This window comes from Silurus meridionalis, chromosome 13 (genome assembly GCF_014805685.1).
Source record: "Silurus meridionalis isolate SWU-2019-XX chromosome 13, ASM1480568v1, whole genome shotgun sequence".
Taxonomy (NCBI): Eukaryota; Metazoa; Chordata; class Actinopteri; order Siluriformes; family Siluridae; genus Silurus; species Silurus meridionalis.
The window spans coordinates 9,087,385-9,099,980 of record NC_060896.1 but is presented as its reverse complement, the minus strand read 5'-3'; the positions used below and the strand labels follow the sequence as shown (position 1 = coordinate 9,099,980).

Genomic DNA, 12,596 nt, shown 5'->3' with positions numbered 1-12,596 from the left:
ATTGCAGACCCTTATTCAGACCCTTACATTTTCTCATGTCCTGTCATTACATTAGTTACAGTCGTCTGACCTGCTTCATTCTCTCTGAAGTTATATACAGCGTATTTACTTTAATTTTCCATGTTCATATCTAACAGGATATGTTGGATATGTACCGGAGGCGGTCGCTTAGTGGTTAAGGCATTGGACTTTGGCCATTTGAACAAGGTCATGTAAAGTAGACAAAGTAGATTTAGTGATTCATTACAGGTGTGTTTATAATAATTTGTGCATTGTGGAGCCAATGAAGAGACTGCCACTAACCTGCAAAGAGCTGTCAGAAAGTATTCATTGAATGGGAAGAATAGCCAAAAAGTGCTTCTTCAATAATAAGATAATGAAAACTTAAGGAGGATTGAGCAGCTTTAGATAGCTCAACATGTTGCTATTACATAGCAAAATTTTGCAATGTGATCGCTGTATCTCGAATATAAGATACGATCATAAGAGATTAACGAATGTAATTCTGGACCTTTTCATCTCCACGGGTTTATCCAGTTACACTTTGGATGCCCTCCAGAGGATACTATAATATGTGACTCACATTGTAATTTATTTTATATAGACCAGACAGCACCTGTAGTGCACCAGGCCTGCATGTGTTTCAGTACTTTAAAATGCCGCAAATCTTTTCCTTTAAAAGATTAGGATCAGTCAGTGGGTCAAAATGTAGGGTTACACATCCTAAAGGATAGAGACACAAGGCGTTCAGTAGACAAGACATATCTTTGAATGGCATGTATGGTATCAAAGACCTAATGTGACAATGCTTTTAATCTTTGGTTTAAAAAACTGCTTAATGCAAGTTTGTGGAATTTCATCCTCTGTGATAGAAAAATGTTAGTATAAGATATTTATGGAAGGTTGTACTCTGCCTTATCCACACTTATTATTCGCTGTGGTTCAGATCTAGATAAATAACATATAACAATTTGTATGTACTTATGTAATGTCTACTATACTGGTCTTTTTGCAAGTCTTTACCCTTCTTCATTCAGGGTGAAGGGGGGCGTGGCACCATTGGTGAATCCTGTATTTCAAAAGTCTGTAAATGATGTCAATTTGCCGTTTGAGGTGAGGAGAAAGCATACAATGTGTTACTATTGTACACGTTTGTTTATGTTTCTGCAAAAAGATGCAGCAATTGGGATTAAAGTAACTAAAAGATTATCAAAAACGCCATTATAAATTGATTGTAAAAGCAGTAAGCTGACTTCTCATTCCGACTTGTTAGATTCTGCTGGACGGACTGGAGTTTGATAATTAAGAAGGCCAGTTTTCAGTACATGACAAAGAATTAGCAACACTTCGTAAGATGCAAAAGCTAGAAGTCATCTGTGAGGACATATTCCCAAATCGGTGCCAGAAGTTTGCCCATGACCCAAGACGTGGGTGTTCTTAGGAGGGAAGACTTTGAGCGCACAGTGCTGAGTTTGGTGTACACAACCAAGAAAATAGCTCAGGCCAGTGAGCAACATCAACAAACTGAGTGTTTATCAGCTTCTACAAAGCCATAAAACATGACTTAACCATCAACTAGATTATCAATCATTTCTCACATGTAAGCTCGGCATTTTTTTTCAATGACAAGCAATCCATTTTGTGCTGAAAATAGGCATGGGTAGGGATTTGAAGGGTTTATATGTTGATATTTCTAAAAGCATTATACATTTTAATGAAATCACACAAGCAAACACACAAGCACACATACATACAACACTCATATATACCGTATGTAAAACTTGTATAGCATTAGAACCATTTAATTCTAAATCTTAATTTAATTCAGGTTTTATGGTTAGTTTTGAAATTTCATTCTTAATTATGAACAAATACATTTAGAAAAATGCAAAATGCCTCATTTTGAACAGAAAAAAGGGTTTCTGTGTTCAGTTGCTTAATGTGAATCAACCGATAGATTGAATGCTTCATAATTTTCTACATAATTAATATACTTAATACTTTTTAATTTACATTCAGATTTTAGAAATACTATTTCAGTTCAAAATTCAGATTCATGTCATACAATTTTTAAATAATAACATTCAAATTAAAATCTTTGCAAATAATTACAATTTAACATCACATAATTCTAAGACTGTAGTTTACAAGAAAAGGTCTGTACTATTTTGGTTTATTGAAGCACAAACTAATGCAAAACCACAGTTCTTCAGAGCAATGCTACATTCAAAATATCATAAAATATAATATGGTTACAATATAACATTCAAGATCATCTGGAAAATTGGTTCAGATATAAAATAAATACATCCAAATCATAAACAGCTGCCTCAGCTCACCTAAGTTCTGAACATATAACATTTTACAGTGACTTTAACTTTCACAGTTTAAATCCACACTGGGATATTAAAACATTATTTAACAAAAAATGTGGTGGTCCTTCTAAACAATTTTTCATTAAGAGTCGCTATTACAGTGCAACTGCTACTATGATATGCGAGTCATCATTGCACTTTTTTGAGAGAACAGAGCTATTGGATGAGTCATTACGTGGTCTGGCTTTATGTGAGGGGCAAAAAGGTATATATCTAACCCAGGAGTAGGAGGCAAAGTAAGAACTGATGTTACAGGGAAGGTTGTAGACCTCCTCACTTTCTGCAGTGTTCTCAGACTCTTCTTCATTCACCTTGTTCCACACAGTCATGCCTCGCTCATGTTTTGTTCCTACAGGAGCAATAAAAAAAATGCTCGGACAAGATCACTATAGTTTAGTCAATTAATTACGTTTATTTTAGGCTTATTACTGAAACTATTAATTCTGAGGTTTAGTGTAAATGAATTTCAGCCAGGCTTAAGGAAATGCTGTGTGCTGTATGCAACTCACCTGGGATTGTGTTATCTAGAATAAATCCAAAAAATCCTCCAACAAACATGCTGGTTGTTAAAAGAACCTGGAAAACTTGATCCAGTTCCACAATTCCTGAAGCATAGACATTAGCATATAAATACATTAGTCTGAGACTGTGAAATTTGTGACATTTGTATATATATATATATATATATATATATATATATATATATATATATATATATATATATATATATATATATGTGTGAAAAATATATATCCTTTATCTGCTTTTATCATCAGCAAATGTGAAATAATGTGATGTCGTCTTTTATCATTTTTATTGTGCAGTTGCAACACCAATAAACACACCTGTGTTTAAGGCATCAGGATTTTTTATTATCCAGTTTGGAATGACAAGCCCCGTAAACATCGAGAAGCCGAAGATAAAGATGTTACGAGAAGAGTTCATATCTGCATACTATAAAGAGATTAGCACAGAGTTTAATTTTGGTTATTTGGTTATTACAATACGTCATCATTCTCAACTGAAAATAATCATCCCACCTGTAGATTTTGCACCCCGACTGCAGTTATGATGCCAAACATAACTAAAAGCATCCCTCCAATGACTGGTGTCGGGATCGTACTAAACATGGCTCCGATTTTTCCAAACAACCCCATAATGATCATGATGACACCACTGGCAACAATCACAATGCGGCTACCAACCTGCACAGGAAAAGTAAAAAATAACATTTTACAAAGTTTTCATCTATTTTATAACATTACTCAAATCCTGTGGTGGTGTATCTTAAATTATGGAGTGGTCTGAAAGAACTTAACAGCCTCTCACCTTAGTGATGCCCAGTGCACCTACATTCTCACTATAGGAAGTGGTACCATTTCCCGTCCCCCATGCTCCAGCCAACAGGCAGCCAAGGCCTTCAATCCCAATCCCCCTGTTGATTGCATGTCTGGGTGGAGGTGGAGCACCACTTAACTTGGCACAAGCATAATAGTCACCTATTGACTCAATCATAGAGGATATAACTCCTGCCAGGATTCCTAACACCCCTGCCAGGCTCACAGTGGGCAAACCCCACTGACCTACAATTTCAAAGGCAACGAATTCAGAAAAAAAACTGCCAGCTAAAACCATTTCAGTGAACAATTTACATAATATGCACAGTATACTGTAGATTAATTCAGTTTGACTCCATTTAATAACTTATATCTGCTTCAGGAATGTGCATTATATGTATATAGACATTATATGCTCTCTTTTTTATATGTTCTCTTTAAAAAAAATTCACTTTGTTTAGTAAATGTGAGCAGCATTGAATTTATTGTGATGTCAGTAGTGGTTAGTGGCTCAAATTTAGGTAGATTTGCTTTAAGAATAAGTAGATTTTATCTAACCTACTATCTTTAAATTTGATATTAATGTGTATAAAGTGTTTGCATGTATTCAGTGCTTTTCCATCAAAAAAGCATTGTGGTACTGTTGGTTTTATTTCTATATTTCTTAGTATTATTTCTTAGTATTTAATTTTATTCATTGTGGCGAAGTGTGCCCTTTCACTTTGCCCTGCTTACCAGCCAAACACAGAGTCACAAAACTCTAGACACAGAAACACACAGTGTAATAGCCTATAATAGATATGCAACAATAAAACCTTTACTATTTAATTTTCTAACCAATGTATTGTACGATATTGTTAAAAGCCTTTACTAACTTATTTTAACCTAATTAGATTCTTCCTGTTAACATCACTATCTTTTATCAATTATGTTTTTTATTTGAAACCTTGTGCAACACTGTTATTCATGTATAATAAAAATTCCATGCTGTTATGAATATAACATGATCTGGTCTCTTCTACATACAGGACCTGAGCTTACAGAAACCTATGACTAGCTAATGTTACTGTATCTTTATGGCTAAAGAAACTGTGCTATACCTTACTTTCTTTAAGCATTGCCAAGATTCCTATTGATAATTTTGGGATTTAAAATTAAAGAAAAAAAATCTAATCTTGCCAAGATATAAGAGTAATTTTTATGACATTAAGTGGTTATTACTTTGTCACTTCCTGCCATGTGATAGTCAGCAGTTGAATAACTAATTTTAATTTTTTTAATGAATTTTTATCTCTTAAAAATGTGGAAGTGACGGAATACACATAAACATCAGATCTTATTTTTTCTGATTATTTTTTCTGGCACACTTTGTAACACCGACACACCATGTATGTGCTTTAGCAGTGTTAGTAGTTTTTAGCATCAACACAAGTTTATTGCCCCAGTGAAATTCCAGGTAACTCATTATCATACATGGCACAAAATAGAGCAGCAAAATAGAGTTTTGTTGTTTTTGTTGCTTTTGTAATAGAATTCAATTGTAGTTCGAGAGATACATGACTTATAAGTAAATACTGATTTAAATACAGATTTTAAATACCTGGATATGGGAACCTGAACCAAGGTGCATTTACCATTACATCTTTTTTAATGTCTGTGCGAGCAAGATACCCATAACGCTTCGGATCAGATGGGAGGACATTATAGAGAGTCAGAAGGTAACAGATCAACCATGAAACAGTAATGCCCAGGAGGACCTGTGGAGAAACAAGTTCAAAGAGGAATGCACAAGATTTCATTTAAACACCCCACGATGTTCAGGTTAAAAGCATTTTCTTTTTTTTCTTTTTTTTTTGCTTACCGGAAGAATCTGAAAGATGTTTATCTTGCGGATGTGAAACTTTTTGGTCTTGCTGTATGCAGGGAAAGGAATGGCAATGTGATGGAGATACTGGGAAAACATCACAATTAAACATGTTGTCCTGTGGAAAGAAAGTTAATGTTATGTCGCTTTGATATTTTACTTTTTACACCTTTTATACCTGTCCATTACACCCATATTTGCTTCTTCTCCCAGCTGGTGCCACAAACATACAAGTACACAACTGTGTGTCCTAAAGGGAACGATGGGGTTCAGACCTGTTCCAGCCTGTAACAGCCTGTTGTGTCATGTAAGGACCAGTTAAAGAACCAAAGTGGCATGCACAGAGCCTTGACCTCACCCCACTAAACTACTGTGAGATGAATTTGAATGCTGACTCCACCACACGTCTGTTCACCCAACATCAATGCCTATTCTCACTTATTATGCTCAATGAATACAAATCCATACTGTCACTTTTAAAAAACTGAACAGTGGAAGGTCAGCAAAGGGAGACTTTATCTAGAATGAGATGTTCAAAAAGCAGACATGGGTATGATAGTCAGGTTCACAAAACTGTCACAAAACTTTAATCATTTACTGTATAATTCACAATCATGTGTCTATATAATGATACGACTAAAATTGACATTGTACTTATGCCACTCTCAGTAAAAGTGAATAGTTGCACTTATTTGCACCCACATGGCTGAGATTCCCCAGTGGTTTCCTGCATTCATTCCAGTAGAATCAAACAAAGAAAGGCCTATAAGTGAGATGGTGGGTGCAATTGTCAGGGGACCAATGAATCGCATAAACAGACCAATTAGACCAGAGAATCCCACCAGACCTGGAACAGGGAGCCCACCATGATGGATCCCTGAATCTGTTAAAACAATATAAAAAAAAAATAGCAGTTGTTCCAAATACTTTAGCACAGTTTCCAATTTTAACTAAGCTCTTAAGTTCAACTGTAACACTCACCACCTGTATGCGACTTTGCCAGACCTGGATGAACTCAGGGGAGGATGTGTTGACCAGGGTGGCATTCTGGGTCCAGGCAGGACATACCCAATCTGGCATGGACAGCAAGGATGTTGTGGGTGCTAGAAGAGTAAACGTCCCACCTTGAAGAATAGGCAACCTATCATTAAGACGAGAGTTCAACAAAACATTTTACATTTAAGGTCATAAGAATGAGACATACCACATCTACATTTATTGCATTTGGCAGACACCCTCATTCAGAGCACTTACAACTAAGCAGGGGAGTTTTGGTGGGATTTGAACTTGTGACCTTCTGATCCAAAGTCCAATGCCTTAACCACTGTGCTACCAACTCCCATCTAAAGTAAACTTGATACTGTATGATTGAAAACTCATGATTCATTCTAGAATAGTTACCATCAGAAGTAAAAAAAGACATTTAAGTGGTGCTTGAAAGATTCTCAAAAGCCTTTTCTTCTCCGACTCGTTCTACAGTATACACAACAGAGCACTTATTTTGTCGATCTCTTTACGGTCATGGCATCCCATAAAAAATTCCAGTTAAGTCCTCAAGACTCTGATCCCCATTCCTCTGATATAGAGTTCCAGCATAAACAAACCAGTGGAATGTGGATTTAAAGTGTGTTGAACTCAGACATACAATTCTAAATTCTTATGTAAACCTATTAAAGTCTTCAGTTCCTGAGCTAATCAGTGTTCCACCACACACATATATATTTAGTGTTCAGATTTACTGTGCAATTTAAGAGAACTGTCTAATGGTCTAAACCTTAATTCAGAATAAAGAGAATAAAGCAATGTCACATATTTCTAGATTAAAAATGCTTAATCATAAAGGTTTTTTCATTATTTTAATAAACAGTTTTCCACATTGCTTCAGTACATTTTAAATGAGCTTTGGCCCAGAGAGGATGACAGCATTTTTAATCATGTTCACGTATGCCTTCTTCGTTGCATGATAGAGATTTAACCAGTGCTTGTGGATGAAATGGCAAACTGTGTAAACGGACAATGATTTCTGAAGTGTTATTGAACTCATGCTGTGATTTCCATTAAAGAATCATGACTGTTTTAAATGTAGTACCTGAAGTTCATAGGCTCATTGTGCACAGAGATTTCTCCAGATTCTTTTGAACTTTGAATGATAATTTTTACTGTAAATAATATTGAAGTGTTTTGCAATTTTATGTTGAGGAACATTATTCAGAAATTGTTCCACAATTTGTAGAAACAGTCTTTCACAGATTGATGAAGCTCTGGCCATCTTTACTTCTGGGAGACATGAGCAAACACTAAGATACTATATTAATACCCAATCAACTTACTGACCTGTCAATTAAACAAATTACTTGCAAAAAGTTTCTCCAGCTCTATCATTTTAATAACACAAGTTTTATAGACTTTTGTCACTCCGTCCCTATTCTTTTGAGACATGGTGCAATGTTTGATTAGTTTTCCTTTAAAATGGTACATTTTCTCAGTTTAAGCATTTGATATGTTTTCTAAGTTTTATTGTGAATAAAATATGGGTTTATTAGATTTGCAATTAAATGACTTCATGCCCATGATTTTCCCAGATGTCAAAAATTCCCACATTCCTCAAAGAGTGCTTTTAAAGACGATGACTACCTGATACCCAAGGTGACCTGCAATAAGGTGCATATTCCTGAAACAAAGAACATGGTGCTAATCAGGTGGCTCTGAGTGAGTCCATCATGTTGCAGACACAGACTCTGAGACAGGATAAGCGGGATGGCGAGGATTCCTCCAAACGCAGTAAGAAAGTGCTGAGAATAACAAAATGAAATGATTTATTGATTTTGTTTAAAGTTTAATATGTTTCATCAGTTACTCTAAAGGCTTTGTTTATTTTTAGGGTGAAGGAAATTAAATGGCAGAAAATTGCTTGAGAACAGGACATGAACTGACCTGAATTCCCAGGATGATGCACAGGTACCATGGTGGTACATCAGTTACACTGTAAGCTAGTTTGTTTCTATTGTCGTCTTCTGACAAGTCTGCATTCTGCCCCTCTGTCAAGCCACAGAAATTATTTATAATGCCATCAGCCTGGAAAGCAAAGATCAGCAGAATTATCCAGAGAGAGAGAGAGAGAGAGAGAGAGAGAGAGAGAGAGAGAGAGAGAGAGAGAAATATTATAAATGGGGAGTTCAAATATTTTTAAGTGCAGGATGCGTTTTATAAATGCATAATACATCATTTTTGGTAGACTATTGCAGCAGTAACGTAGCTTGATGTTTACAAAGACTGGTCCAGTTTATGCATTTCTTTATTTTGGATCCTACTGTATGTTAACTCCTAATGTGTTACGATGCATGAAGTTAAGCATAATGACAAAAAAGGTACACATACAGTACAGCAATGAAAAGGAAAGAGAACAAAACACAAAATACAAAAATAAACAAGAAAACTAGTAATTTTTTATTCAATTTTTTAAGTGAAATGATCTAGCAGCATGTGTCTGGGTAATGAGATCAGGCTGGGAAAGTTGAACACTGATTTTAAAACCAATTAGCTTTTTTTTTATTATATATGTTTATCCAAAATATAATTCAGTGTTCTAAAATACTTTCTATTTTATTCAAGGCAAATATTTGAATGCTTGACAAGTGTTTGTTTAATTATGACGTACTTTTTAAGGTTTTCAATTGGTTTACCCTCATGGACACAATCCTGTCACGTGAATGCTACTAATTTTGGCAAAATTCATTACTAGGTACTATACTTACGAATAAGTTTTATAACCATATCTGACCAAACAAAGACTTAAACAAAGTGTATTTTTCTATTAGGACCGTCTGGTATCAAAAGTAAATGTAAACAAACGTATACATAAGTATAATTAATCTGTACTTGATGTATACATAGAGTGTTTTTTACTTGCAGGTATGCTAGACATTAATTGCACCTCTCTAAGACCTTTTTAGACAAAGCATATCAAAGTGAAACTGCAAATATTACTGACACTTTCATTCTTTGTCTATAGCTTCAAAAATCTAAAGAAACTTGTAAATAATGTATACTGGACACCAGGAATACTTCCTTCAAAAGCATATTTAAAATTAGCTGGCAATATGCTAGCAGCAGGCTTCAACTAAATCAACCTTCTGGCTCTCCTTTTTAGTTGTGCTGTCATATCTATTATTGCTAAAGTCCTTACTTATACTCTGATCATCCTGCACAGTGTCCAAACCCATATGTAACAATAAGTATACAGTACCTATTTATGCATGTTCTCTCTCTCTCTCTCTCTCTCTCTCTCTCTCTATCTATCTATCTATCTATTAATGTTTTCTCTCCCTGTTTACCACCCCTCACCCCTTTGAGTTAAACATGATCCATAGATACCAGTCCAGTCCCTTTCTTTGTTCCGGACCTGCCTGATTCATCCTGATGCATTACCTCTCGATAGAATGTTTTTTAATTGGAGACTACTCACAGCTGAAGATGGTTGCACTTGATCAGTCTAAAGATCCTTTAAGCTACTGAGCAGGGCTTAATTTAAGAACCATGATATTGGATGTGGACTGTGACTAATATAAACAGCCTGCTACAATATCTTAGGACTAAAGTTGATACAAACTGTTTTCATCAGAGTACACTTCCTCATACCATTGCAAGAAGGTTTTCCTTGTCACTGCGGACAGTGGCTTGTTCATTATGGATAAACTTTTAAGGGATACACTTAGAAATGTAATTTATACAATTAAAGGTTATATTCTTAATACATTTAATTATATAAAAAAGGGGACAAGGTCTATTGTTAAAAGCTCTAAAAAGTGAATTATTACCAAATGTTAAATATAGGTATACTCCAGCACATTAGTATAAAAATATTTAAAAGTTAAACTTGTTATTATATTATTACTTGTTACATTATTATTATCATTATTATTAGTTATTATTTTATTATTGCATGTCCAAAACCCCTTCAGTTGTTGTTTTTAACACCTGTAGTAGATTCTATGACAGATTCTGTTCTCATTAACTAACTTAAGCATGAGCAACACAACAACGCTTAACAGGATTCCTAACATAGGAATGACTTGCACCAATAACACTGTTTATACTGAATAAGCAATAGGCCATAAATTCTAAGCAATAATAAATATATAAAAAAAATCTGATCTCTATCTGATAGCAACTAGTTCTGACCCAACCCTAGTATTTCAAAATTTGATAAAGAGAAATAAGCCACAATAGCTGATATCCAATAGATTTGAAAGAATGGAATTGAAATACATTTGCTACTGGTTGGGAGCAATGATGTTAATAAAAGCTTTTCAAATTTATTAGCACTAAATTACAGTTATAATCAAGTTTCTGCAAAGACAAATGGCTTGATAAAATCATAACCATAAACAGTATACTTGTATAGTGTAGTGAAGTGAAGTGTAGCGTATACTTGTGTAGTGTAGTGAAGTGTATTACAAAACACTTCAGGTACATTCTTTTGGTATACACCATACAGCAATTACTTTTGTTCTCAATAACCAGAATATATGAAGTATACTTACATCAAATGAATGGTTGCCCCTGCTTTCCTTTTTTGGAGCCATTGGTCTAGAATCCCAAAAGGTTTTCGAAATTTGTAAAAAGAAAAAAAAAAAAAAAAGGCGATCAAAAATTATTGAAGAGTAAAAGCAAAAATGGGGAGCAGGAAGAAACTGCTCAGACTGATTAAAATGAGAACTATCAGCTAATCATGTGAGCTTGATTGACCAGGGCTAAAAAAGCAGCTGACTAGAAAACTCATGCCAAAAATGTAGAAGGCTGTCCCTCCCTCTCTCGCTCTCTCTCTCTCTCTCTCTCACACACACACACACACACACACAAATGTGTGTGCAAATCAAACCAAATAATAAAATACAGATCACACAATAAACATTAAGATCCTAAAGTATATGATATCCTGAATTCAAGAGACCGAAAGCAACCAGGTGTGTACTGTTACTAGATAACTACAAGGATAAGCTAGTTTATTGCTATAAGCTTTGGGGTTGCTCAAATAGATAGTTAGTAAAGGATTGATATATCTGATTGATCAAATCAGACCAGTATAGATTTTTGTAAATCTCTATACTAAGCTCAATAATGTTATTGTAGCATGTAGCATTCAGATTAAAAGCTCTGAGTGAAGTACATATACTCATCAAAACAAGCTAGCAAGCTTTTTTTTTCCCAGGCATCTAGTATTCAGTAACTGTAACAGTCATGCTGATATACTCTCGCAATAAAGTTTTCTATTTCAGCAACACTGATAATACTGAGGAGATGATGATAATTTTTATCAGATAATTTCATCCTTTGATAATTTTTAAATTTTCTAATCTGCACAAAGAACGCATGGTGCCATTACTATTGAGTATGTAGAGAAGGTTCTGGAAAACTGCCTTGACTTCTTTAAAATGTGTATTGATTTTCTGGTCCATTTGATTTATCACCACAGCACCAACCATGTTACCAAAATGTTCAATTAGTGCATTTGGCAGATGCCTTTATCTACAGTGACATACAGTTATCTCAGTTATAAAAGCATAAATTGAGCCTAAGGCCCTTGCTCAAGGGCTCAGCAGTGGCAGCTTAGTGGTGCTGGGAATAAAATCCATGAACTTCCGATTGGAATTCTTACATCTTATCCACTGAGCTACTTCCTCCCAACCCAAAATTATATATTCAAACACAAGTATCTTCAAGAAATATACAATACTGATCTCATCTCCAAGTCTTTAAATCATTTCAAAGCTTTCAATAATTAAAATAATATTTCAATGATCTATGTCTGCTTTTATTTAAGGGATTAAAGCAAATTAATTCCTAACATCATTGAGTAGAGGTTTTCCAGGAGGATTTATAAGAAGATATACTGTAACATGAAATGCCGCTGCTTTTTATTCATGCATCTGAATGAAGAATCTCTTGGCTTGCTCTGAGTTAATTATACTGTAAGTTCACTGGAAAGCGGACCTCAGCACCACATGATTGCCATCCAGC

General features: G+C 34.8%; 1 protein-coding gene across 1 annotated transcript; it reads right to left on the bottom strand.

Moving 5' to 3' along the window:
- Window positions 1-1,814: 1,814 nt before the first annotated feature.
- slc23a4 (solute carrier family 23 member 4) lies at window positions 1,815-11,357 on the bottom strand. The gene is given in 13 exon segments (XM_046865354.1): window positions 1,815-2,724; window positions 2,885-2,980; window positions 3,221-3,329; window positions 3,416-3,580; window positions 3,705-3,958; window positions 5,313-5,469; window positions 5,574-5,694; window positions 6,279-6,423; window positions 6,426-6,459; window positions 6,558-6,717; window positions 8,211-8,368; window positions 8,511-8,651; window positions 11,120-11,357. Coding segments are annotated over 13 exon segments (1,836 nt in total). The 5' UTR covers window positions 11,162-11,357; the 3' UTR covers window positions 1,815-2,470.
- Between the last annotated feature and the right edge of the window lie 1,239 nt (window positions 11,358-12,596).